Below are 27,600 nucleotides of genomic sequence, written 5' to 3' on the forward strand. Positions count from 1 at the left end.
TTAAAATTTCAGTTTTAATTGGGTTAAGTTTACACACAATACCAGTGAGCGTTTTTAGGCCCATCCATACATATATTACAATTTACAAGCAGATCATGCAAACATTCATCAGAAGCATTATAAAATTACATGCACCAAAGATTCTGCAGTGCTTTGAGAAAGCACCTGTTCTAACATTCCAGTATGCTAGAAGCTACTGCTGAACAGCTTGGGCAATGAAGATTTTATCTTTTTAATACCATAAATGATGGGAAACCAGTATACATTAAGTAGTTTGGCAATTCAAAATGTAATTGTTTAGCTCTTGAGAGCTCAAAAGTACATCTCGACAATCCTTAGAAATGAACAACCCATCAGGTAGGCCTGTACTAAGATTGCAGGGACATTCACGGCTAAGGTAAGATTCAAACCCTAGACTTCTGTTCATACTCTCCACTTTCAATAATTTTACATAGAACACTGATGTATAAATATCAGGGTTGGTTTTTTTTTAAAATATATCATATTTAACACCTGAATCTAGGCACTGTAAGCTTCAAATAAGTGATGAGGTTAAAACCATTAAAACCACAAACATACCAAATACAGTTTAAAATGGGGAAACACATGGCAACATGTAAACAGTCCTACATTAACACAATCTCCCTTTCTCCCTAGGAGTGGGCAATATAAGGCACTTGTAAAACAGGAGGATTTTACAAAGGACCTCCATAAAAGCCAGTGGCTAGTCCTCATGACTGCCAAGATGCCTCTTGAACACATGACAGCAGAAAATGGTATTCTATAAGGGAAACAACGCAGATCTCTTCGGCACAAATCCAATACAGACTTGAGTGGGCTTAAGCCTTTAAGAGCACGACTCTGTGCTGCTGCCTCTAATGTTTCTCTTCTCATGCCCAAAGTGATAGGAATTTATTCAGAACTTGGCATATGGCCTGTGTTTGGCCTTGCTATTTTGCCTTTAAAAACAGGGATGGGCAACCTGGAAGTGCCCCCCCCCCAAGATGTTGGACTTTCAACTCTCATCACCCCTGGCCATGCTGTCCGAAAACACCCAAAGCGTGACAGGTTCCTCATGCCTGTTCTAAAAATCTTATCAAGGCAAAAAGTTTGGTGCCAATTCCACACCTGAGCCAGATTTGAGAGATCAAGGAACAACCACAAAAGTCATATCAGCAATTACAAATTTAACATGTTTATTTTGGCATAAGCTTCCTGGACCACAGTTCTATCAGATGCAGGGGAAGACTGAACTGGCAAGCAGGCGCTTACGGTTTGTGTGCAAATGGGTACATAATGCTCGCCAATTTGCATCTTCTGCAGTTGAAATGGACTACAGTCCACAAAAATCTCTTATTATAATGAAACTTTTTCGTCTCTAAGGTGCTACGAGTCATCTGGAAGGCTGCATGTTTCCCAGCCCTGAGCTATAGTATCAAGAGTTTCCAAAAAGAGAGAGGATAGAACAGGGTGGTTGGAGACACGCCCCCCCCGGCAGATTCTTACTTCTAGCCAGGCCCCATCCTTCCCCCCCGACAACTTGACTTCTCACCAGTTTCTCATAGATTTTACCAAGACCCAGAAATCCTTTAGACTGCTTGATCTTCGCATACTTCTGTGTCAGGTGGGGTGAGGTATCGGCAATCTACAGTGAAAATGGCCAGAACACCTACTTCTTCAACAATGAAGAGTGCTTTATTATCAAACAATAAAATGGGTGGATCTGCTGGGGATAGGAACCTGTTACAGCAGGGGGTGCTCCCATCCTGATGGATTCCCAAAACACACAAGGATATTAAAAAACACAAAACGGAGATCTGAGCTGTGGATGGGTGTTGAGGGTATAGAAAACAGATAAAGCTACACTGCAATGATCCCCTCTCCAAGCTAGCAGCAAAGTAGAAAGGCGACCATATTTCCTTGGTTTGAGAAGCCCACCTCCCCATCATAAAGCAAACCACCCCAAGCACACAGGATTGGCACAGAGCTGCCGGACCGAACCCAGGGGGCTGGGCTGGATGATCCTTCCAACTATAATTCTATGAAGAGGCCATGAGGAAACGCAGCTGGTGACAGATCCAGAGGCGGCCTCAAGTTAATTTCAGTTCCTTCTCAGTGTCTACAGCAGGGGTTGTCAACCTGGTCCCTGCCGCCCACTAGTGGGCGTTTCAGGATTCTAGGTGGGTGGGAGGGGGTTCTACAGTACAAGCTGAATTCTCCTTCCATAGAGCACTGGTGGGCAGTAAGGAAATTTCACCATCAAGAAAGATGCATTAGTGGGCAGTAGGTAAAAAAAGGTTGACTACCCCTGGTCTACAGGGAAGCAGGAATTCCCTGCCTGCCCTCTGGACTTGTTTGAGGTGGGAAGCAGGTTGCCATTCCTATATTCTTGTTTTCACAGCAAAAACAAAACGCAGGTATGACAAGAAGAAAAACCTATCCCCCCCCCCAATTCTGGGGAAGCAATAAGGCACTTCGTGATCACAGGATAAAGTCTGTCTGTTCCAAGCTCCTTTCAAAACAAAAACCAAACATATTTTTTATTTTAGCTTAGTTTGTTTGTTTTTTGGCCTAGCAGTCCTAGAACCACAAACAGGCCTCGCTCCATGGAGATCAGGGATGTAAGACACTCCCTGCAGCTGAAGCCTTTGTGCAACTGTCTGGATTTTAGAGCCTCCAAGGCTTTAAACCACAACTCCCCCCACCTTTAAAGTTTAGACCTGGGGTTCGATTTGAGGAGCAGCTGCATGTCCAAGAGGGCCTTCTCTAGGTAATGTGCCATCCGGGCTGCATTCGTTTCGGCGCAACTGTTGAAGGCCGAGATAGCAAAGTTGATGTGTTCGTCCATAGGGTTGTAGCAGATCCCGTAGCCGTCTGGGACCACTGGGCCGAAACACATTACACAGTCAGTCTTCGCGGGGACCTACAGAGGGGGAGGAGGAGACATATTCAATTGTATCAGTGGTTCCCAGGCTCTTTCAGGACACCACCCCACTTGGTTCCACCAGACCCCCCCCCCCAATAAAAAGCATTCAGAATAGCGGCTTGCACAACCCACGAAAGATGATAACACAGTAAAATTCAAAACAGTAACAATTAGCTGCACTTTTATTCAAAATCTAACTAAGGTTATTTAGTTTAATTCAACAAGTCCACATGTCCCCTCCTTGATTAGTCAGGTGAGCTGCTGTTTACCTGGCTGGTGGAGAGCTTGAAGTGCATGGCAACAGCGTATGCAGTATCCATAAACAGTTCGGGCATGCTGACAAGGTCCTCAATGGCCTGGAGCTTCAGCCCCAGGAGGTGGCGATCTATTGCGTCCCCTCTAATTGCCTAAAAGGTTGAAAGAAACGCATTGCAAAAATCTACACCAACAAACAATGGGCAGCAATGCTCTCTCTGCAGCCCGATACAGCTATAGCACCCAATTTTTTATTTTATTTTACTGCACTGCATTTTAATCCCATACTTTCTCCAAGGAGCTTAAGGTAGTTCTCCCCCTCCTCGTTTAATTTCCACAACAATCTTGAGAGGTCACCTGAGGATCTTCATGGCCAAGTGGGGGAATTTGAACCCTGGTAAATACTTTAAATAGATTTTTGAAAAAGGGATAGTAAAACATCAGCAGGTGGGGGCTATCTGGGCAAACAGATTTCCAGCAATTGGTGGAATTCAGGTGCCTTCCATGAGGTGGGTGCCACTGCAGAGAAGACTCTACCAGACAGATTTCTGCAGGACAGGCATGGCCACAAGGGCTTTCTCTGACAATTAAAGTGGGCTAGTTGGTCTAAATTGGGGCAGGGGAGAAGGCTCTCTCCTGGATAACTTGGTACCATGTAGGGATATGAAGGGAATCCAGTAAAAGTTCGTCCTGATCTGCACCAACCTCCTGAACAATGTGTGAATTGGTTTGGGTGTCCACTCAGCAATGGGCATACAGCTGGATCCTCACCCACCTTATGGATCACATAGGAGGTGGTCCAAGGGCTACCTCTTTTGTTGTTTTCTTGTTTTATGGACGTAATTGCAAGCTCACTAGCAAGCAAGACTCCTGCTGTGACACACTGAAAACTCTTCCTTCTAGGCACCTATTGGAGCACCAGAGAATCTGCTCTGTATCAATGAAGGGTGGCTCATTAAGGCAAATGGGGCATTATAGGAACTTACCATGTCAGTGTAGGCACGATGAGCCTGGGTGGCTTGTCTCAGTAGTTCCACCTTCTCCAGGTCCTGAGGGAGGAATGAGAAAGCACAACTGCCGAAAACTACTCCATTTCAACAGCCCACCTGCCTAACAAGAGTTCCAACTCTTTCATTTATTTTCCATTCTGCATTTGTAAGAACTCAAATCTTCTATGGTGGCAGCACCTAAACTTTGGAACTCCCTGCCTACTGACATCATGCAGGTGCCTCCACTGCACTCTTTTCGGTGCATGCTAAAAACATTTTTGTTTAGACACACCTACCAAGATATTTAGAGGGACGCAGGTGGCGCTGTGGGTTAAACCACAGAGCCTAGGAGTTGCCGATCAGAAGGTCAGCGGTTTGAATCCCCGCAACGGGGTGAACTCCCATTGCTTGGTCCCTGCTCCTGCCAACCTAGCAGTTCAAAAGTACGTCAAAGTGCAAGTAGATAAATAGGTACCGCTCCGGCGGGAAGGTAAACGGCGTTTCCGTGCGCTGCTCTGGTTTGCCAGAAGCAGCTTAGTCATGCTGGTCACATGACCCGGAAGCTGTACGCTGGCTCCCTCGGCCAATAAAGTGAGATGAACGCCGCAACCCCAGAGTCGGTCACGACTGGACCTAATGGTCAGGGGTCCCTTTACCAAGATACTTAGAAAGTCAATGCAAGTTTCAAACTGCATTTTAACTTTTTCAGGGTCTAAGATTATTGTTTATTTTTCTTACTGATAATTCTATTGTTTTATTATTTTTGGAAAACCACTTTGAAGGTTTTTATTTTTTAAACAAACAGAATGGATACCCACAGCAGAGGTGCACAAAAGGATTGAGGCTCGCAGAGTTTTCCTGTAAATTTGCTCGGGAGAACTCTGTGAGAACACTCTCCTTGTGCCCTTAGAGGAAGAGGGTGTATCTATTCATCCTTCTCCTTGCCTGGGCACACTCTCCTTTCTGCTCTTCTTCACTCTTCCACTCTTCTCCAGTAAAATGAGAACATCTGCTAGGGGAAGCTTGTTGAAAAACAAAAGTATCTTAAATGGTTCCCAGAAAGAGCAGATAGTGGGAACCGGTCATGTATTGTCAGGAATTTCATTCCACAGAACAGGGGCAACCACACTGAAGGCCCTGCTCCAAGTTACTGCACAGCAAGCTTCTGAGGTCTTTTAAAGTAGCAGGAGCAGCTTTCCTGCAGACCACAGTGACCTACTGGGTATATAAAGGGATAATCCTTTATATACCAAGTAGATTACTGTGGCCTGCAGGAGAGCTTCTCCTGCTAGTGATCTCTGAAGTACAGTAACCTGGTCCTAAGCAGTATAGTGCCTTATAGGTTAGTAGCAACACCCTGAACTTGGCCTGGTAGCCAAGGTAACTTTTCACACACCTGTGCTTACTGTTCTTCATCAAGAGTATTATTTTTCCAGTAAAAAGTGTCATCACAGGAAACCTCTCCTCAGACCCTTTAAAGCTCAAATGGTCTTTGGATAACATGGGCTGTCCCATTGCTCATTGTCTGTCATATCGCCAGTCTCAAGCTAAGATCGTTTCGGTGATTGATATGTGGTGAATAAAAGATGTTTATTGTGCGATCCTAACCATTTTTATATAGAAGTAGGACCTATTGAATTAAGTATGGATTACTCCCAGGTAAGTGGGGCTTGGATTGCAGCCTCTCTTAGTTTTAATAGCCATATCTCAATTTTCTATTAATATAATATACAAAGAAGCTTACAATGAAAACAAAGATATGGTATACTGAATATGAAACATTAACGTTTTCACATAAAAATAGCAAGGAGAACAGGTATGTTCCAGCAGAACAGTTTCTTGGCCTCTGCTGCACCCTTAGGGGTTTCACTTCCTTTGGTAACCATGAAGCAGGACTTCTCTTCTCTATGATCACATTTGGGCTGCTCTGGTTGCCAAGGACAACAGTCTCTATGGTAGTTCTAATTGCTACCTGTGTTATCACTGGCTGGCTGACAGATCTTCTTTTAACAAATGAAGCCTTTATTCATAAGAGACCATTCTGAATGGTTCGATGGTCAGCATGGTTTCTAAGTTCTGTTTGGGTTCCATCCTGTGCTGCATGAGCTGAAGGTCCCCATGCAATGGGAAACTTCCCTCTTCCTCTCCATGGGGAGGGGGGAAGCCATCTAAGGGTCAATATAGGCAGCAAAGGAATCCGCTATTCCCACCTGCTTGCCAGAATCATCCATGGCTTGCACAAACTTGAGAGAATCTACAGAGGCAGAACGGATCGTGTCTGTCCGGCCCAGGCGGAACATCCGGAGTGAGGCACTCTCATAGGTGGAACAGGTCTCCCCATACATCCTAGGAGGAGGTTGACAGAAAAGACAAGCAGAAGAAACAGCCAGCAGATCAGAAATGACTCTCTGAAGAACTTGAGAGAACGTAAATCAGGTGAGCCCTGCTAGATCAGGCCGAAGGGGACCCATCTAGTTCCAGCATCCTATTCTCACAGTAGCCAGTCAGAGAGCGTCCTTTTACAGGTATTTTTGAATACCCCACAATTACTGGGGTCCCATTCATCTCCTTTGCTGGAAGTTCTCAAGAAGGTTTCAATTTGAGGCTTTTCAAATATCATTACCGCTTATTCTTGTGCCTTTCTTTTTGCAGGGGGTGAGGAGTGTCACAAAACCTTTGGGCCTCTGCAGCTGCCTGTCACATCTCTGAATGAACCCCTGCTCCTTCCAAAGCAGTGCACCTTGCAGGGACACATGAGGCGAGTTCCTCTTAGAGAAGGGAACCCCTCATGAATCTAAAACTGAATGCCTTGGGGTGCGGGACCGAAGGATGCCTCAGAAATTGGGGAAACATTCCTCTGTGGAATTTGGAACCCGCTGGCTCTAGGCCAGGAAAGTAGCCCTCCAGTCCTCTTTCTCTGGCCCAGGCCACACCCAATGCCTTGCTTTGCACTATCCAGGAGTTTTGATGTGCCTGGAATGTGTCCTTGACATCTGATAACAGTCCTTGCTTACCTTGTTAGAGGATAATAAGTGTGTTACACTACACTACTACACTACACTACACTACACTACGCTACACTACACTATGGTAAAATTATCATTTGTTACTCTGCCACTTTCCTCTCAGCATGCGGCCTCCTGGAAGGAATTCAGCCTTTGGGCTGAAAAATTTTCCCTAACCCTGGTTTTAGTATGTTCAGACTGCATAAACTGTCAAGCAGACCCCAGAAAGTTGTTGTGAATATTCTGATTGCTACTAGAAAGTAAAGTAGAGCACCTGTCCCCTTCCCTGTCACCTACCTGTAGTAGGCCAGCTGCAAAGCAATCTGGATAAAAGCATCTGGACTGATCTTTTCCGACTTGGGGAAATTCTTCCCAAACTGATGGAAGACAATTGCACTGATATCCAAGTCTTGCACCAGGCTGCAGAAGGACAGAGGAAGACATGCTTTCTTGAGATGTTTATCAATAGGCTAGAGAGCTAGATGTTTCTGCCAATATCCCTGCTGGTATCTCCATCAGCTACTGCTCCAGCTGACACCAAGGCTTCCTGCCTGCTACACATTTAACTCGAGAGGATTAGGAGACTGACTGGTCTTTTAAGAGATTGCAGATTACTTCTTTCTCCCCCACATCTGTGCTACCGCATGCAACAGCAACAAAAAAGATAATTACTCTGAGCCCAGTGAAAAGATCTTCAAGATTCTAAACAGCCCCTCACAGGAACTAGAAACTTGATTCCCTCCTCTACATATTTGCTTTAAGAAAGTGGAAGCTGAGATAGCCAGTCTCCATCCTGTGTTGGCATAACTCTGGGGAAGTCTGACTTTTTCCTCTTGTTCATTCCTGAACCTGTCTCCTCTGGAAAACTCCTATTGTCCCCCATGGATAACTCACATGTTAAGGTTCTGTTTTGCTTTCTCGATATCATTCTTCACTTCTGGGGTGATGTTAAACCGGAGTTTCTTAGGCATCGGCAAGGGGACCATGGGAGATCTCACCAATTCTGGTTTCTTTCTACCAAAGAACAACCACCAAAGAGATGTTAAGAACAGAAGGTGGTGTTTTCAGTTATGAACATCACATCCTATACAACACAGCAAAGAACGGGATCCTGGATGCATAAGGCCCTGCTTCATGTGCCTCCTCCAAGGGAGGCGTAGAATGTGGCAAAAAGAACAAGGTCTTATCAGTGGTGGCTCCCTGGCTGAGCATTCCCTTCCCCTGTGAGGTGCACTTGGCACCATCAATATTAGGCACCAGGCAAAGATGGTCCAGTTTACCTATGCATTTAGGTTTTAATTGGGATTTTAATGGTATGACAATGGAAGGCAGGGGGAGAGAACAACATGTCTTGTTCTTAGAATATCCTGAAAATGGCATGGCTCCCTGGCACTCCATAAACAGAAGCACTGTTTTTATGCGTATGCTGCAACATTTTGCTGCAGGCCCATTTGTGGGAATAATGTTCATTCACCTTACAGGGTTGGTGTAAGGCAGGGGTAGTGAACATCAGCCCAGGGGACTGAAGTGGTCCTCTGAAAACACCCCCTCAAGATCTAACAAATATGGAGAGTAATGGCTAAAAAAAGATTTTTTTAAAAATAATAATAAACACAGTGCTGGAGAGGGTGAAAAAGTTTAAACCTTTCCACCATGTCCAGAGGCCTAGTCATCTATTGAATGTATCCCCATCTACACACATGAGGAATGGGAGGCTATGCACAGTCTTGGTGGGTGTTCATACATGTAAGTTTGTACAGCAGGTCTCTTGCAGGCTTGTGTGGCTGTGGGGTGGCCAAAGCCACTGCTGGCATGAGGCCCCCAAACAACTGGCCACAAATGAATGCAGCCCTTGGGCTATATATATATATATATATATATATATATATATATATATATATACACAACCCCTGCTATAAGAATTACTATGAGGTAATATATGTGCATTATATAAAACGGTGGATCCCAAACTCCCCCCCCCCCCCGCCCACCATGGACCACTTGAAAACTGCTAAGGGATTTTTTTTCTGCCTACATACTAGATGCTGAATGATTTTTAATTGTATATTTATTGCTTCTTTTATTTCCTACACATCACAGTTTACTGCAATTTGAATTCCATAGAATTCCAAACTGTAAAGCAATGAGATACTGGTACAGTAAAGGCAATAAAAAAAATTAAGGGGGTGGAAAGTAGGTAGGCTATAAGCGCTTTTGACTTCAGGTGAGATTCCTGGGACTGAATCTCACACATGTAAGTTAAGGGTGCAATAGCCAGAGTTAAAAATGAATATGAACACTTAATGTGATGCATGTGCCGTCTCCTGTCTTTGGCTAGAAATCCACAAGTATGCCATGGACCACCTGAATGCAGCTTGCAGACCACTGGGAACCCATGATATAAAAGGTAAGTATTATCATGAACAATCCATCATGGGCACAGCCACTTACATTCCCAGGAGGAGAAAGGATCACATTCACAGAGAAACAACAGAGACTTACGTATAGTTCACAACATGATCTAGTAGGGCGACAATAGGGGGACCCTCCGAGGGAGCATGTTCGTACACCAAACCACAGGAGCCATCCTCGGCCACGATAAACTGCAAAGCAATTTTTGAGACAGTGAGAGAAGGGCTGCATGGGTGAACAAGCCAGAGATGAGGGTCAAGGAAGCTGATAATGGGGATCTTTTCTCATATTATGTTATGCCAACCTTTATTTATGCCATGATCTACAGTAATAAACTATAGAAAAAGTTCAGCCTGACACACAGCTTTGATAGATAGATGATAGATAGATAGATAGATAGATAGATAGATAGATAGATAGATAGATGATAGATATGGAAGGGGAGTGATTTAAGGGAAGAGTTGTCTCAGTGGTGGAACTTCATTCATCCCTGCTGTCTCCCTACAGTGAAGCTAAAAGAGTTTTAAACCTTCAGTGAAGGAATGAAACTGCTATAGGAAATAATTCTATTGCACTTTAGCCACACACCCCAGCACCCACCTGAAGCGTTTTATCAAACCAGCGGTTCCCACTGTTCCAGCGACTGCCCCCACCGTGCAACATCTGGGCAGCCACACGGCTCCTGTAGATATCGTCTGAGACACGGGGCATTGGTGCATCCAGGCAGACAGTGAAGATGCTCTTTTCAATTGAACGAACAGACTCTTTGTTGGTTTTGTCTGGAGAAAAAAGTTGGGGAGGATCAGAAATGGTGCAAAACATTTTACCACACATTTCTCCACGTGCATTCAATAACCGTTTATAATTTTGTCTTAATATACACTTTGTCTTTTTGCAAGTAAATTTCCCTAATACAATGCAATTCTGCATGCTTTTTAAAAATAATTTAAAAAACCAATAGAGCTCTTATTAGTGCACATTTTAGCGTATGCATTTTACAGTCCATCTCTTGGTAGTATCAGAGCTATTTTCAACTTTTTTTATATATGGAATTGTTTTTAAATGTCTGTATCATTGGTTATATATGGAATTGTTTTTACATTTTTATGGTTGGGACTGTGTGTGTACACACGTACACACACACACACACACTTTTCAACATAAAATACAAGAAAGAACAAACTAATCTAGGTTGGAATTGTTTTTATTCTGTTAATCCACCTGGGGACCCAATGGTGGTTAAGAAATTTATTGTATTTAAACAATTTATATACCATTTGACTACAAGAATCTCTACGTGGTTTACAAAAATACAATATAAAAATATAAATCTGTTGAAATGAAAAAAACTGAGCCTCACTAAAAATGCCCATTGGAATAAAGAAAGCAGGGGTTGGAAGTTCAACAGAAGAGAGGGCCTGTCTAACCTTGACTGGAAGGGAGGTGCATAAAATTAGGTCCACAATACTAAATGCCCAGTTCGTGGTGAATATGCACCCTGCATCTGAGCCATGGAGGACCACAAAAATATTTTATTGTCCACCTTATGCAGTTGGAGAACTGCATCAACAAACTCTGAGATGGACATGTTTTCAAGGATAACTGTATTTGGGCTTGCCTACTGTTCTGGGAAGTGGGAAGGAGGCTGGGCCAAATTTCAACCTTCACCCCCACCTGCTAGGGAGGTACACTCCCCGTCCCCAGTCTGGCATCTCCTTCCACAAGGGTGAGGCAGCCAGTTCAATGGCACGGGTACCATTTCAAAAGACTGACCCTTGATGAGGTTATTGTAGGCCTTGGCCCAGCTGTTGCGATGGTTGGTGGTCAGGATCCCAATTGGCTCCTTGTTGGTTTGGAGGGATGTGTTCCAGATCTTCTCCAGCTGAATAAATATCTGGTCAGTCGTCAGGGGGCTGCCGTCGCTGCTGTAGACATCCAGCTCAAAGAACTGGGAAGAGGGGAGGAGAGGAGAGAGAGTCTGGTGCCTGGCACTCATATTTATCCATTCAAAGTAGAGCAAGTGAGGATCACACACATAAAACGCTGAACTCGGTCCATCAAATGGCTGACCCATTTCCCCCCTACACTTACACTTGAACTTGAGGACATCCAGTGAAGCTGAATATTGAAGGACAGATAAAAGGAAGTCCTTCACATAGTGCATACTCCCAAGCATCTGAAAGACCGCCTCCTTCCCTACAGACCCTCTTGGATGCTGAGATCAATAGAAGTGACCCTTTTGGTGGTTCCTCTGCACTTAAAGGCTTGGGGGTGTCAGTGCCCCAAGGAAGGGCCTTCTCTGTGGCAGCCCCTAAGCTGTGGAACTCCCTCTCATCAGAGGTGCACCTGGCACCTTCATTACACAGCTTCCGGCAAATGATGGAATAAATATGCTTTTCTTTGCCCTGGCTTTTGACACTTGAGGTGTACAGTTTTAAGACCCACCTTATTTATGTGAAGGTAAGTTATTTTAAATTGTTTTTAATATTTTGTTTTAATGCTGTAACCTGGGACCTTAGGGTGAAGCGCAGAAGTAGTAAATAAATAAAGCTGCGCTATGGAATATTCTCCCACAGGAAGGTAGAGATGGCCACCAACTTGGATGGCTTTAAAGAGTAGACAAATTTGTTGCATATATCAATGGCTCCCAGTCACAGGTGGTTATTCAATGCCTCTATGGTTGGAGACAGCAATGCTGGGAACCACAGGAAGGGAGAGTGTTCCTCTTGTGCTTGAATCCTGCTACCGAGTTTCACATAATGGGCATCATGTTGCCACTGCGAGGATGCTGGACTAGATGGGCCACTAGCCTCATTCATCAGGGCTCTTCTTGCATTCTTATTTTCATTATTGTTTTTGGAGTAGTAAAGTGCATCACAAAACTCAGACGTGTGCAGAAACTAGTAAGGGCATTCCAAGCTGCTTATTAGGCTGCTTGTGTGAACTTACTTAAAAATGTGAACTAAACAAAACCCTCCAGCAACCCTATGCCTACCCCACCTTTATATAGAGATGGCACAGGGAATGTGAAGAAAAAAGGTGGCTACCCTGCATGTGGTCTAGTCCCGAAACTTCAGCTTAACTGGGAGCTGCCTGCATACCTGGAAGTTGTGGACTACAGTGATATGCGTTGAAGGCTTCTTTCCTTTTGCGTAATTCACAACAGAGTCCCGTTTGGGGCCGGGGATACGGCAGGAAGAGAGGATTTGGTAGTATTGGTTCATGCAGAGGGGTTTCCCACCCAGGTATTCAATAGGAAGTGTCTCACTGGTCAAGGAACAATGAAGAGAAAGAAGATTCAAAATTGCTGTTGTTGTTGATGATGATACGCTGTCTGACTGGGTTGCCCCAGCCGCTCTGGTCTGCACAGCTTCCACCAAAATATCAAAACATAATTAACCTGAAACACTGAAAACCTCCTTGTACAAAGCTGCTGTTGGATGGCCTTCGTGGGAGGCTGTTTTATGGAGCCAGGCACAGTTCCACAATCAAACATTCAGTTTTGTCACAGGGATGGGGAACTTGGGTCAAGAAAAAAACATCACTATGGCTCTGTTCTTGAAATCAGGGCAACTGACTCAGGGAGGCCGTTTCAAATTTCAACAGATCAGACAAAGGTGTGTGTGTGTGTGTCTGCAGGAGTGTTCACATGTTACATTCAGCAAGTGTACAATCTGTGTCCACAAACAGTTGAGTTGTACACTACTATAGTTATTCACCTGTAACATTCATTGAGTGTACAATCTGTGTACACAAACATTTGAGCTGCACAATTCAACAAGTGTACCCTCTTTTGCACAAAAACCTGTACCTATGTGGAGACATTGTGTACCCATGTTCTGTGTAACATGTGAACAAGCCTTGGTGTGTATAAGACAGGCAGGGGGATTATTTATTGCACCCCCCCAATCTTTTTCTCTAAGGCGCTCAAGGTGAACTACATGGTTATTCCCCTCCTCATATAATTCCCACAACAACCTTGTGAGGGAGGTTAGGCTGAGAGCAGCAGGAAATTTAGGGCAGTGCAGGCAGGGTGCCAAGTCGAGGGGGCACAAAATCCGTAACTGAGAAGATCCATTTGGAGGTGCCAAATTTTGCCCTCGCAAAGGGCACCGTGTTACAAAAGATTACCAAAGTCCATCCGCTGCTGAGAGGCAGTGACTGGCCCAAGGCCACATCCAGTGAGCTTCATGGCTGAGGGAGGATTTGAATACTCCTGATACATTCAGAATTAAGTCTTGCCTGTAGTCAATTAGATTAAGACTAAAACCCTAACAGAGCTGAAATACGTACTACTGAAAATAACAGTGTATTGCTATCCTGTTTTCTTTTGTTGTTTACTCTCATGCAGGAGTTTGAATTGTGGGGCAGAGATCTGCCCTTTTGTACCTAAGCATCACGCATACAGATACTGCAATACAAACATATATTTATTTAAAACACAGTGACCCAGCGCTCTTCAGCCAAAAAACAGCTCCCAGGGTGGCTGATGGCGATTAGTTATAAGACAGCCTCTGCCCTCATACTTACAATCTAAAGGGCACAGAAGGAAAGGAAAAGGAGAGGAGGGAGGGATGGGGGGGGGAGTGAACCACTGGGAGGGTGGGTGGGAAAGAAGAGGCAACTCACTTGTCAATCATGGTTTTGAAGTCCAAAGCCCCCTCGATCAGCTTCGCAGCAAACCTGCAAAAACCAGAAAGAAGTGGGGAAATGGAGATGTAACACAGATTAAACAGCAGGAGTGCAAGAGCTCTTACCTTATGCAGATCCTCAGCCAGCGGCCTTATACTTAAAAACACCTGGGATCCCCGTCCAGTTTATACATTCCATAGAATCACACAATAAAACTGTCCCATTTTTCAGGTCCTGCTGGGTGGGTGTGCCAGCTGCATGTCTGAACGCAGCTGCATGATGGTCAGTCGGGATGGAGTGACACAACTCCCCACATGTAAGAGCTGTTTGACAATGGAGCAGGTTCCCAAGAGAGGTGGGGGAATCTTCTCCTTGGAGGATTTTAAGCAGGGATTGAATAGCTATCTGTATGTTGCAGTTGAGAGTTCTACATTGCTGGGAGTTGAACTAGATGACCCTCAGGGTCTCTTCTAACTCTACAATTCTGTGATTCTATGTAAAAACCCAGCATGGTTCAGTTTAGATTTCTTTCTGATCAAAATGCACCTCCCCCTCCCCAAATGCACACGTGTGCGTGCGCGCGCGCGCACACACACACACACACACACTGTGGTTTCCCCTCTGAACTGCTACAATGAAATAACATTTAAAGAAAAGAAAAAATCCAAGGAGCCTTATCTGAGAGGATCTACAAAAATGCAGGGCAATTATCTCAACAGATAAAACTATTACTCTTCAGCAAAAGAGACAGCTTTAAAAAGCTATCAACAGATTTACTAAGAGTTTGAATCCATTTATTTTTTATTAGAATATAAGATATAGGTACAAAAAACAGAGAACAGGAGCCATTTTCAGCCAGGGGGCCACATTCTGCCATGGGTTGGCATGGCCACATGCTGGGAGTGGGTGAAGCGAGAGAAGAAAGTGGGCAGTGCAACAGATGTGACTGTTTTCCCCCTAGGAGACTATGTTCTAGCCACAATAAAGTCAGAAGGCTATATCCAACGCCATACTTAGATTAGACCCACAAAAGTTGACAGAAATTAATTTGCATGTGCCTACCACAAATGAAATGTAGCTGAACCCAACCCAGAATGCATACACAACCCAGAATACACACACAAACACATCCCTTCACCCTCCATCCAGGAATAAGAGAGGCATTGTAACAGTTCCGCAACACATTCCAGGTAAGCAGCTGTACTCAAGGGGAGTGTGGAGGAGAGAGTAGCAGCCTGGAGGGGGAGGTGTGGCTGAGGGGGAGTCTCAAGGGCCTGACAAAGAGATTTGGAGGGCCAAATTTGGCCTCCAGCCCAGATGTTTGCCACACCTGGTTTTAGGACTATCAACTGCCTTCACTGACGCAATCAAAAGCAGCAACATCCACAGCCACCTGGGTTACCTCAATAACCTGCTGAATTGCAACACCTGTCCTGCAGGTGGAAAGAGTTCTGAACTAGCAAAAAAATCACCACTGAACTCAGCCAGGACTTACTTACAAGCAGAAAGGCCTAAGATTGAGAGGTCAAGCTCTACTTACTTTCAAATAAACACAATATGCCATTTGGGCTAAACATCCACAGATGTTTATTTTTAAGTATCACTGTTATTTTTTTAAGTATCACTGCTCCTCTCTTCATTAATTTATTTGGGATTGAGCATCAGGGTTCAGTATGTTCTGGGGCTGAACCCTGGGGGCAGATTTACCCAGGACAGGCAGCCTTAGACACTGGAGTGTCAACACAAAGAGGATCTTTTATTCCACTGGTCCTTGCTCTTTTCTCTGATTGGGCAGTATTTATAAACACAGCAGGAGAAAAGATGAAAGGTGAACAGAGGCTGATGGGGGAAGTGTGGGAAAGGTGATCCTGTACAAAGGTCAAGGCGTACTTACAGGGAAAGGACAACACAGATCCCTGGGGCAAAGGTGCAATTAAATATATATTCCATCCTGCTACACCCAGAGAAGCTGCCCTGTTGCATTTCATTCCAGTCTCACCTTTGGTTAATTGCTCCCGCACTTTCATGTACACCCTGAGACATTCCACCTCCGCAGACTGTGAGCTCAGGTTTCCCTTCCCCTTGACACTGAATCTGCAAAGTTAAGTCTGTGCACCCAGCCCCAAAAAGTGTGATAGTGTGTGCCAAAAATAAAAAAGGAAATGTGTGTGTGTGTGTGTGTGTGTGTGTGTGTGTGTGTGTGTCTGTGTGCACATGCATATGGGAACATTGATACGGGATTGCAAAGCAGCTGGACGGGGGTGTATGTGATATTTAAAGTGCATTGTGTTATACGCGGAACTGCCTTTAAAGACAGTTCAGAAACTTCAGCTGGTGCATAATTCGGTTGCCAGGTTGCTCACCAGGGCAGGATGTTTTGAGCATATAACACCAATCCTGACCTGGCTGCACTGGCTACCAGTTAGTTTTCAGGCCCAAGTGCTGGTTTTGACCTATAAAGCCTCATGTGGTTCAGGACCCCAATACCTTACAGACTATGTCTCCCCATATGAATTGACCCAGTCCCTGCAACTGTCATCTGAGACCCTTCTTTGTATGCCTCCTCCATAGGAGGCTCACCTGGCGCCATCGTTATATATCTTCAGCTGCCAGGCAGAATCACTGCTTTTTAACTAGGCCTTTTGCTGTTAACTACCTATGGCCTTTTAGAGTGTAAGGAGTGGTTTTTAATGTATTTCCCCCACTACCCACCCATCCTGGTTTTAATGTATGTATGTGGTAGATTTTTCTGGTATGTCGCTTTGAGTGGCCTGTGTTGGACGCTGGAACAGAGCAACGGGACCTCACCCCATCGCGGGGATTTGAACCGCCGACCTTCTAATTGGCAAGCCCAAGAGGCTCAGTGGTTTAGACCACAGTGCCACCCATGTCCCACCTCTGGAGTGTACCTGCTTTCCGCAGACAAGCTGATTATCCTCCATGAAGCTTCATCCTAACAACTCTCAGCATCCTGAACAAACCAGTTTCCAGGATTCCTTGGGTGAAACTACAACTGTTTAAAGTGGTAGGATACAGCTTCAAATGTATGGTGCAGAGGGTTCTTGGTTAAAGATAGGCACAGTGTTGGCTTCCAGATTTTGAGCTGAGGCCACATTAAGGAAGAGACCTGCTGAGTAAACCACAGAATCATAGAACTGTAGAGTTCGAAGGGATCCAAAGGGTCATCTAGGTGAAGCCCTTGCAATATAGGAATCCCAGCTAAAATCACAGGTATCCCAGCCCAAAATTCTGTGTTTGCCAACCAGGATCTTTCAGGAAGCCCGAAAGCAGGGCATGGAGCCTTGCTACCACCGTTACCCTTTCAGTAGCTGGTATTCTGTGATAAGAGTTCACAATGAATAATTAAACCAGCATCCTATTTTCAAACACATTTTGGAACCTGAACCTCCAATGTGGTCACAATTACCTTAGCTGCCCTTGCCGATCCAGAAAATCCTGTTTGGGCAAAACTACTCCAGGACTGGAATGTACCACCACAGGCAGCCGATACTCTAGATATGCGGTTTTCAGCCACCAGTCAGAAAGCTGGGATGAGAACAGAGAAGGTATCATTAGCCCAATGCCATTTGGGAGTCGGGTGTTTCACTCAACGTGTTGTTATCAATGCATGGGTGGGAATCGTTGCTGGCTAGCCCCACCCTGCCATAGTGTGCCCCGGATGGGCAAACCCCCAGGGGTGGGGATAGCTGGCACCGCTCCACTTCCCTTGATACCCTGTGTGAACAAGGCTTTTGGAGAGGGCAAGGATCCTTATAAGCTTGAATATTGGCTACAGGCTAATCCAGCTGCAGAATGGAAAATAGAACAGGCAGGTTTTTCCACACTAGATGGACCTTGGTCCTCAACCCAGAAGCCCAGAATGTTTTGCCTGAACTGAAAAGGATAAGAATGTCTTTTCTAAGCATAACACAGTTTTTATGTCTTTACTGAGTTTTTCTAGTATATAGATTGCTACTGGTGGGGGAGGGGTTCATTCCTTTAGAGTTCTACTTAAAATTTTTTATTAGTGTTCTAAGAGAACTTGCAATGTCTTTTTTTTTTGCCAATTCCTGACATTTTGCTTGTGTTTCACACACATGTAGACATACATAAACACACACATTATGAGAAAAAGAATATGACAGAAGGGTGGACAACTTACAGAAATTTATTAAAACAAGAGGGAGGAGAGTATAAATTAAAACAATTTAAGGAATTATCAAGGAAATTAACAGCATGGTTACAATATCATCATTTGAATGAAGTATTTAAGGAAGATAGGATACAAGGGTTTGGGGAACAAAGATCACAACTGGAGAGAGACCTATTGGAATGAAATGTAAAAGTGTTGTCTAAAATGTATACAATATTATTGGAATGGGAGACAAATGACGAGGAAGTAAAATCCTCAATGATGCACTGGGCAAAAGATATCAGTCATAATATAGACATGGAAGCGTGGGAACGATTGTGGAATATGGATATAAAATTTACAGCATGTTATAGTATGAGAGAAAATGATATGAAAATGATATATCGTTGGTATCTAACTAGTGGCAGAGGAACGGGGGTGCAGTCCGCCACAAGTGTCATCACTGAGGGGTGTGCGTGACAAAATGAGATTTTTTAATTTTTTTAAAAAAATAGGGCTCACAAAACTTTTTAGGAGTGACGTGGTGACTTAGGCACCTGCAGGTTCCATGCTGCGTGGGACTTGCGTCTGCCTACAGTGGTACCTCGGGTTAAGAACTTAATTCGTTCTGGAGGTCTGTTCTTAACCTGAAACTGTTCTTAACCTGAGGTACCACTTTAGCTAATGGGGTCTCCTGCTGCCATCCTGTTCTCATCCTGAAGCAAAGTTCTTAACCCAAGGTACTATTTCTGGGTTAGCGGAGTGTAACCTGAAGCGTATGTAACCTGAAGCGTCTGTAACCCGAGGTACCATTGTACTGCCTCTCCCTCAGCTGCCCTACAGCTGAGGGGGAAGTGTCGGAGAGGTCCCAAGCGTCGGAGAGGCTCGCCCAGCCCCATGGGCAGATTGCCCTGCCCCTGGCTTCAGGACACCGCCCCCGCACCAGACACCTGAGTGGCTAGCAATGCCGCTGTATCTAACACTGAGTAAACTGACAAAAATGTATAAATCTAAATCAAACAAGTGTTGGAAATGTAAAGAGAAAGAAGGTTCTTTTTAACATATGTGGTGGACTTGTAGTAAGGTTAAAGCTTACTGGGAAATGATATATAATGAATTGAAAATGATGTTTAAAGTAACCTTTGTATAAAAAAACCCCAGAAGCTTTTCTCTTGGGAATTATAGGGACAGAATTACCTAAACTGTATAGAAATTAATTTATGTATGCGACTACAGCAGCAAGAATGCTACTTGCCCCAAAATGGAAAGAAGCAGAAGTCCCAGCAAAGGAAGAATGGATACAAAAACTTATGGAATATGCAGAAATGGAGAAACTTAAGAAATCAAGATAACAAACATCTTATAAAAGAATGGAAATGGTTTATTGAATATTTACAGATAAATTGGCAGGATTATTGTAAACATTGGCAGGATTATTGTAAACATTGGCAGGATTATTGTAATAACCTGCAGTTTCATACGAGTATATATTTAAAGTAGATAATTAAATGAGCAAATTAAATGAATTTGGATATGCAGAAGATATTAAAAAATAAATTAAAGGAACTGCAGAAAGAGGGGGAAGTCAAACCATGAAACGTTAAAATGATTGTCAAACTAATGAAATGTATAAATTTGAAAAGTATAAATAAAAACTTTTAAAAAGAGAGAATGGGTGGAGAGGAAGAACAGGGGATGATGACATATTAGGGTATAGAAGATGAAGATGTGAAGACCTGCGGGGTGGGGGAGAGAACCCAGAAAAATTGCAGGGTGGAGAAAATACTGCCCCTTTCTGCCTATTTTGCCTCTCCCCTTGAAAAATGGTTTCTAGTTGTTTCCAAAGACCAGAGTGGGGAGGGGATCAAAAAATTTGTGCATATGGAGGGTGGAGGTGATTCCCCCACCCAATTTTCCAGTTTTTTTCTGGGCTTTCACATCTTACCAGCAGAGCCAGGGGGGTGCTCATTAGGTTCTAATGCAATTTGCACAACTTCATATCAAACTGGACAAGGGTGCTGTATACCTTAACAACTCTAGCCATGGTCGGTCCCCCACCCCCATTTCCCCCTCCTTATAAGAACATAAGATAATGGATCAGGCCAGTGGCCCATCTAGTCCAGCATCCTGTTCTCTCAGTGGTGAAAAAGACGCCCCAAAGGGAAGTCCATAAGCAGGACTTGAATACAAGAGCAACACTCTCCCCACTTGTGATTCCTAACAACTTGTACTCAGAAGCATTGCTGCCTCTTTGGAGGCAGAGCATAGTTGGCATACAAATAAAATGATTGAATGTTTGATTGATCATGGCTGGCAGTGATTGATAGCCTTATATTACATGAATCAGTCCAATTCTCTTTTAAAGCCATCCAAGTTGGTAGCTTACATTGGCTCCCAGTACATTGAAAGACCTAATTGGCTCCCAGTACTGTTTCCGAGCACAATTCAAAGTGTTGGTGCTGACCTTTAAAGCCCTAAACGGCCTCGGTCCAGTATACCTGAAGGTCTCCATCGTTCAGCCCAGACACTGAGGTCCAGCACCGAGAGCCTTCTGGTGATTCCCTCACTGTGAGAAGTGAGGTTACAAGGAACCAGCAGAGGGCCTTCTTGGTAGTGGCGCCTGCCCCGAGGAACACCCTCCCATCAGATGTCAAGGAAACAAACAACTGACTTTTAGAAGACATCTGAAGGCAGCCTTGTTTAGGGAAGTTTTTAATGTTTGATGTTTTATTGTGTTTTTAATGTACTGTTGGAAGCCACCCAGAGTGGCTGAAGAGGCCCGGCCAGATGGGCAGGGTATAAATTATTATTATTATTATTATTATTATTATTATTATTATTATTATTATTGCCATCACTGCCTCTTTTGGGAGTTCCAAAGTTTAACCTTGCACTGTGTGAATAAGAATATTCTCTTTTCTGTCCTGCATACTTCCATCATTAAACTTCACTGGATGTCACAACTTATAGTATCATGAAAACTTGTCTCTACCTACTTTCTCTGGCTAATTAAACAATCAATGGCCTTTTAAACTGTGTGTGTGTGTGTGTGTGTGTGTGTGTGTGTTTGCATATTATGTTACGCATTTTTCTGTTTTTATATTGTAAACCACCCCTTGATCCTTGGAACAAGGGCGGTCTAGAAATTTTTAGTAATTTCAATAATAAAAACAACTGCCTTTCCCAGATGAAAAAGGGACCACATGACAGCTTTAACACCTTCACACCTGCTACAACAGTCCTGACCTCCTCCAGCAGTGACCTACCCAGTTCTCATGTTTCCGGGCTCTTCTCTCCAGTCCTTTCTGTAGCCTCTCCCCAACACCGCCTTGTTTTAGAAAATCCTGCACCAGCTCCCTGGTGTGGCTGAGTTCCTCCTCACTGATGATGGGCTGGAGCGCAGACAAGTAGCGGTCCAACGTCTGCTGGAGAGGCGGGATGGGGAGGTGTGGCAAGCTCTCCTGGTGGGCGAGGTACCGGCCCGGAAGTTTCCTCAGTGCCACCGGCCTCAGCAAACCTGATGGCTTTGCCTGAAAACCCGCAGAGAAAAAAAACATATGGTCACTTACTGTATAGCAGAAGAGGAAGCACCTGCCTCCCTCTCCAAATGCACCCATTTCACAGGCCTCACTGAGGTGGTCCACCTTTGTAGTTCAAGACAGGGCTCACTAAAGAGTAGCTCACCATACTCTGTCCCTAAATAATGGGGGGTAGGAATGGTTTATTACCATCTCAGTAAATATTGCCTGACTAAACAGAGACATGATGCAACATAATCCAAAACCTTTGGCCATGAGGCATTTTCACTGGATAATTTGCCATCAGAGACCAGAGGCAGATCTTTCTGTATATGTGCAAGGAAACTGAGCAAGATCATTTCATTGAAGCCCAAGGGTGCATTCCAGTGTATGCTTATTTGGAAGCTAGTTCAACAGAATAAGTTGGGACTTGCTTCGCAGTTAAGGATCAGGGAGGTTAGTTACTGGGCAAAACAGGGTTTCAGACTCTGGGAAACACGCAGTAATGCATAGCATGTGTAAGGACACCAGAAGAGCCCCGCAGCTGAAACAGGCCTCCAAAGCCCAAATAGTCCTGCCTCCTATTCTCATAGTGCCCAACCAGTAGCAGGACCTAAAGACAACAGCAACACTCTCCCCAACTGGGATTCCCAGCAAATGCTATTCAGAGGCATATGGTCTCCCACAGTGGAGATAGGACATCTTGCCCTTAGTAATGCTAAACCTCAGTTTTCTTCACACTCCTCTCTTTTATACAGTAGTGTTTAACTCTGGGCCTGAAAGGAGGTCATGTATCACTTTTAAGAGATTAGAAGTGTAGACCATTGTGACTACTCGCATGTTTCAGTGGTGCTTTACAATTTAACCTATCTTTATTTATAAAAAATATGTATACAGCACAATTTCATTAGAACAAAAATCAAAGCAGTACACAATAGATATATGCACAAGAAATTTTTTTAAAATCATAGATCACCAGTTAACTGTAACAGACTTGTCACTTTGTCTCTCTCTCTCTCTCTCTCTCTCTCTAATTTTTATTAACTTTTCTGTTTTACAATTTAAAATACTCATTCAAACATCCTTAACTATTATGTACTAAACTTGGATCCTAGATCAATAGGCAAGTAGGATCCTAGAATGCAACAACTGATTGGCCTGCAGGAAAAGACCAATCAGGCTCCAGGAGGGAAGCAGAATCAGCCAATCAGACCGGACTCATTGTGTAAATAATGCATATAAAAGCCTGAGGTTTGGGGGGCAATTCAATCACTGTTTTACAAGCTGCAATAAAGAGCATGAAATCACTACAGGACTCTGTGTATATTTCATTAACATATCAATGACTTCCCTTCTTCTCTTTCCATGGTTCATTTTGCATATCATAAATCTCTGCATATTTTACAAAAACTAAACCATTCAGTATTCCATTACTGCATCCATCAAAACTTATTTACACTGTTGAATTTATCTTAATGCTGCCAAAGTTTTCAGGTGTATACCCCCCCATATATTCAATAAACCTTTTCCAATCTTCTCTAAATGTATGTTCTTCTTGTTCTCTTATTCTGTACGTTAAGTCTGCAAGCTGCACATATTCTATTAGCTTAAGTTGCCATTCTTTAGTTGGGACCTCACTCGTTTTCCATTTTTGGGCTAACAAAACATGGGCCACAGCAGTAGCATACACAAATAACCTTTTTTGACACCTGGGAATTTCAGTCTGAATTATCTCCAACAAAAAGTACTCTGGGGTTGTTTTTTTTTTTTTAAAGGACTTTAAAACTTTCCCCCCCAATTCATTATGGATTATTGCCCAATACTTTTTTACCCTTTTACAAGTCCACCACATATGAAGGAACGTTCCCTCAACCTCTTTGCATCTCCAGCACTTCTCTGATTCAGTCTTATACATCTTAGCAAGCCTACTTGGAGTTAAATACCATCTGTAAATCATTTTCAAGTAGTTCTCCTTCAAAGAATAACATGCTGTAAACTTCAAATAGCTTTTTCTAAGTTTTTCCCAGAGGTTAAAATCTACCGTATTTTTCGCTCTATAGGATGCACCAGACCATAGGAGGGGGAGAACAGGGAAAAAAAATATTCTCCCCCTCTCTCCTCAGCGCCCCTTCAGCGAAGCGGAAGGAGAAACGGAGCCCCTTCCATTTCTCCTCCCGCTTCACTGAAGGGGTGCTGCGCAGCTCTCCCTCTCTGCGCAGCACCCCTTCAGTGAAGTGGTAGGAGAAACGGAGCCCCTTCCATTTCTCCTCCCGCTTCGCTGAAGGGGCGCTGCGCAGAGAGGGAAAACTGTGCAGCGCCTCTCCAGTGAAGCGAAGCCTGGAGAGCAAGAGGGATCAGTGTGCACCGACCCCTCCCGCTCTCCAGGCTTCAGGCGGCTATCCTCAAGCCTTCTGAGCGCAGCGAGAACTCCTGCTGCTCTCCAAAGGCTTGCGGATAGCTGCCTGAAACCCCCGCTGCGATCCGGGGGCTTCAGGATTCTCCTTTTTAGCTGCGGGACTGGGGCTGGAGCAGGGGAAGCCCGAGCTTCCCCCGACCCCTGCCCACAGAACAGGTCAGGGAGCCGTGGTCCCTTCTCCCTCCTGGGGAAAAGCCCGCAAGAGCCACGCGAAGCTTGTGTGCGGCTCTTGGGGGCTTTTCCTGCCTGCCTCCCCCCTGCATTCGCTCCATAGGACGCACAGACTTTCCACCTTAGTTCTTAAGAGGGAAAAGGTGTGTCCTATGGAGCGAAAAATACGGTATATTCTGCCCTATATCTATTGCCCAGTGTGTCATAGAGGCTTTGACAAGCTCGTCTTTTGTTTCCCAATCTAATAACAGATTATATGTTTCAGACAAAAGTTTTTCTTTGTTTTGTAGAAGTTCTTTTTCAAATTGTGAGCTTTGGTCTGAAGAACCATTTTTCCTGTCTATTTTAAATATTTCATATAACCGATGATATTGTAACCAATCTGTAACATGGCTCCTTACATTTTCCATTGATTTCAGTTTAGCTTCCCCTCTGTAAAGTGCAGCAATTCCCTGTAAGTTTCCTACTGTCTATCCATATTTTCTCTCCTAATTTTAACAGCCTCGATAGGAGATAGCCATAAATGTGTTTTCCTTTCCTGCAGATTTTTATATTTCTCCCAAACTCTATACAGATTCCGCCTAAGAATATGAATCATAGTACTTTTATAAATTTTTGCCTTCCCATACCAAAGACATGCATGCCAGCCGAATTTTAAATCATGACCTTCCAAGTCCAGAATGTCTGTATTGTCCAATGTAATCCATTATTTTAACGAACACAAACAGGCTGACTCATAATACATTAGCAGGTCTGGCAGGGCAATGCCTCCTCTTTCACAATTTTATGTTTAAGTCTTGGATTTCCCCACTTCCAGATGAATTTAGAAATATCCTTCTTTCATGCTTTGAAGCAGCCTAAATTATTTACAATTGGAATTGATTAGAATAAAAACAGCATCCTGGGCCACAAATTCATTTTGATAGTCGAGATTCTGCCAAGCAGGGAGAGCTGCATTCTCTCTTTTCTCTACGTTACGTCTGACAATATAGAAAAGTCTTCAACAAACATTTTAAAAATTGATGCCAAAGACACCTGCTGCATTCATTTCCTTCTAGTCAACTCAGATTTTCTATGAAGCTGAAGTTATTTTGGAGAGACGTTAGCACATTTTTCTAATCAAAAAAGCAATTTTTTAAACATTTACTATTTTAAAATTATTTTAAAAGATTTTTTTTACACCTTGCCCCATCATCTGCAATTACAAGGGTGATGTTCTTGTTTAAAAACGTATTATTAAATTTGCACCCCATGTTTCCTCCAAGGAACTCAAGCTACTATATATGGTTCCCTCCTCCCCAATCTATGCTTTATATTCACAACATATCTGTGAGGTAGGCTACTCTGAGAGGGTGTCAAACCCAGTGAGCTTCATGGCCAAGTAAGATATCTAAACCCTGATCTCCTAGGTCCTAATCTGACACCCTAACCACTGCAGCAAGAAGGACGCGGGTGGCGCTGTGGGTTAAACCACAGAGCCTAGGGCTTGCTGTTCATAAGGTCGGCGGTTCGAATCCCCGCGACGGGGTGAGCTCCCGTTGCTCGGTCCCTGCTCCTGCCAACCTAGTAGTTTGAAAGCACAAAAGTGCAAGTAGATAAATAGGTACCGCTCTGGTGGGAAGGTAAACGGTGTTTCCGTGCGCTGCTCTGGTTTGCCAGAAGCGGCTTAGTCATGCTGGCCACATGACCCGGAAGCTGTACGCTGGCTCCCTTGGCCAATAAAGCGAGATAAGCGCCGCAACCCCAGAGTTGTCTGTTACTGGACCTAATGGTCAGGAGTCCCTTTACCTTTACCTAACCACTTTAGCACACTGGCTTTGCATGATAATACAGGCCTACTTTACAAGATTTATTTATTTATACTGTTTCATGAAATTTATGCACCGCATGATTGTAAGAAACCTCATAGCAGTTTACAAAAAAGATAAAACAATCACTAAGAAAAACGAACGATTCTATAATTTAAGACTTTCAAAAAGTTAACAATGGACTGAAAACAGATTAAAACACACCAACTTTCTAAACCTCTGGGTAGGTCTCGCCTAAATGTTTTTAGCAGGTGCTGAAAAGAGGACAGTGAAGGTGCCTGCCTGATATCAATTGGCAGGGAGTTCCAAAGTTCAGGCACTGCCACACTAAAAGATTGAGCTCTTACAAATGTCATGAGCATTATCACAAACATGTGTGCGACGTCCTTCAAATATTAAAAATGGGCAATATAAGCATATTATTATTAACAACAATAATATTATATATGTGTGCGTGTCGTATATGCCAGTGTGGTGTTAGAGTATCAGGACTTGGGAGACCAGGGTTCGAATCTGCACTCGACCATGAAACCCACTGGGTGACCTTGGGCCAGCCACTCACTCTCAGCCTAATCTGCCTCACAGGGTTGTAGCGGGGTTTAAATGAGGACTAGAAAACGGAGACCAGGGTTCAAATCCCCCCACTCAGAGAACTGAAAACGAGCCTCTTTCTGTTTTCTATCATTCTTTGGCTAAGAATCCTCCTGTACTTTTTAAATTAGAGAAAAAAGATTCTCCTCCTTGCATAACTTCGTCCCCCTCCTCACATGACCTGCCAAAGAAAACCACACATATCTTGGAGACGAAGGGTGCTCTGCCAAATAAACACACCCACTTGAGAGGGAGAAATCAGGAATGTTCCTTCTCCAGAAAACAAGCAGCAAGAGTTACAGGACACGAGTTAATTCTTCCTTTCCTCCTTCCAACAGCCCTGCGCCTGGATCTTCCCCGAAGTCAGACCCCCAATCCACCTACCCCTGCACACTCCCCCCCCCCCGCCAAAAACCCCTCTTCTTCCAGCCACAGAATCTGAGCCCTTTCCTCGCAGCTGTACCCCCAAAGATTCAAAGACAGCAGAGAAAGTCACTTACCATGTTCCTCGCTAGGAAGGCAAGCATTGCACTATACAAGTTTGCACCACCCCTTTTTTCAGCTTAAGAGTCGAGGCTCTGCCTCGAGGCCAAAGTCCTGAGCTATTGGCCTTGGAGAGAGCAGAGGGCAGGGAGCTGCAGAGTGCAACTTCAGTAGCCCAGCAAGAGGCACCCACCACCGCAGCTGCAACAAGAATTTGCAGCTGCTGTGGGGAGGAGCTAGCAAGCAGCCATCTTTGGAAAGG

At 44.1% G+C, this 27,600-nt stretch overlaps 1 protein-coding gene and 1 long non-coding RNA gene across 2 annotated transcripts; one reads left to right on the forward strand and one right to left on the reverse strand.

Annotated features, from left to right (window-relative positions):
• CRAT (carnitine O-acetyltransferase) lies at window positions 1-27,600 on the reverse strand. The gene is made up of 14 exons (XM_081178751.1): window positions 27,356-27,600; window positions 21,618-21,881; window positions 17,647-17,765; window positions 14,217-14,270; window positions 12,689-12,854; window positions 11,361-11,535; window positions 10,188-10,366; window positions 9,678-9,778; window positions 8,070-8,189; window positions 7,473-7,595; window positions 6,381-6,516; window positions 4,168-4,230; window positions 3,196-3,333; window positions 1-2,923 (listed from the first exon to the last, which is right to left on the reverse strand). The coding sequence occupies exons 1-14, from the start codon at window positions 27,380-27,382 to the stop codon at window positions 2,708-2,710; spliced, it is 1,881 nt and encodes a 626-aa protein (XP_081034877.1). The 5' UTR covers window positions 27,383-27,600; the 3' UTR covers window positions 1-2,707.
• On the forward strand, window positions 6,527-7,403 carry LOC308578523. Its single transcript, XR_014003983.1, has 2 exons — window positions 6,527-6,606; window positions 6,823-7,403. It is a non-coding gene; the product is annotated as an uncharacterized lncRNA (long non-coding RNA).

This window comes from Podarcis bocagei, assembly GCF_964188305.1.
Source record: "Podarcis bocagei genome assembly, chromosome: Z".
NCBI lineage: Eukaryota > Metazoa > Chordata > Lepidosauria > Squamata > Lacertidae > Podarcis > Podarcis bocagei.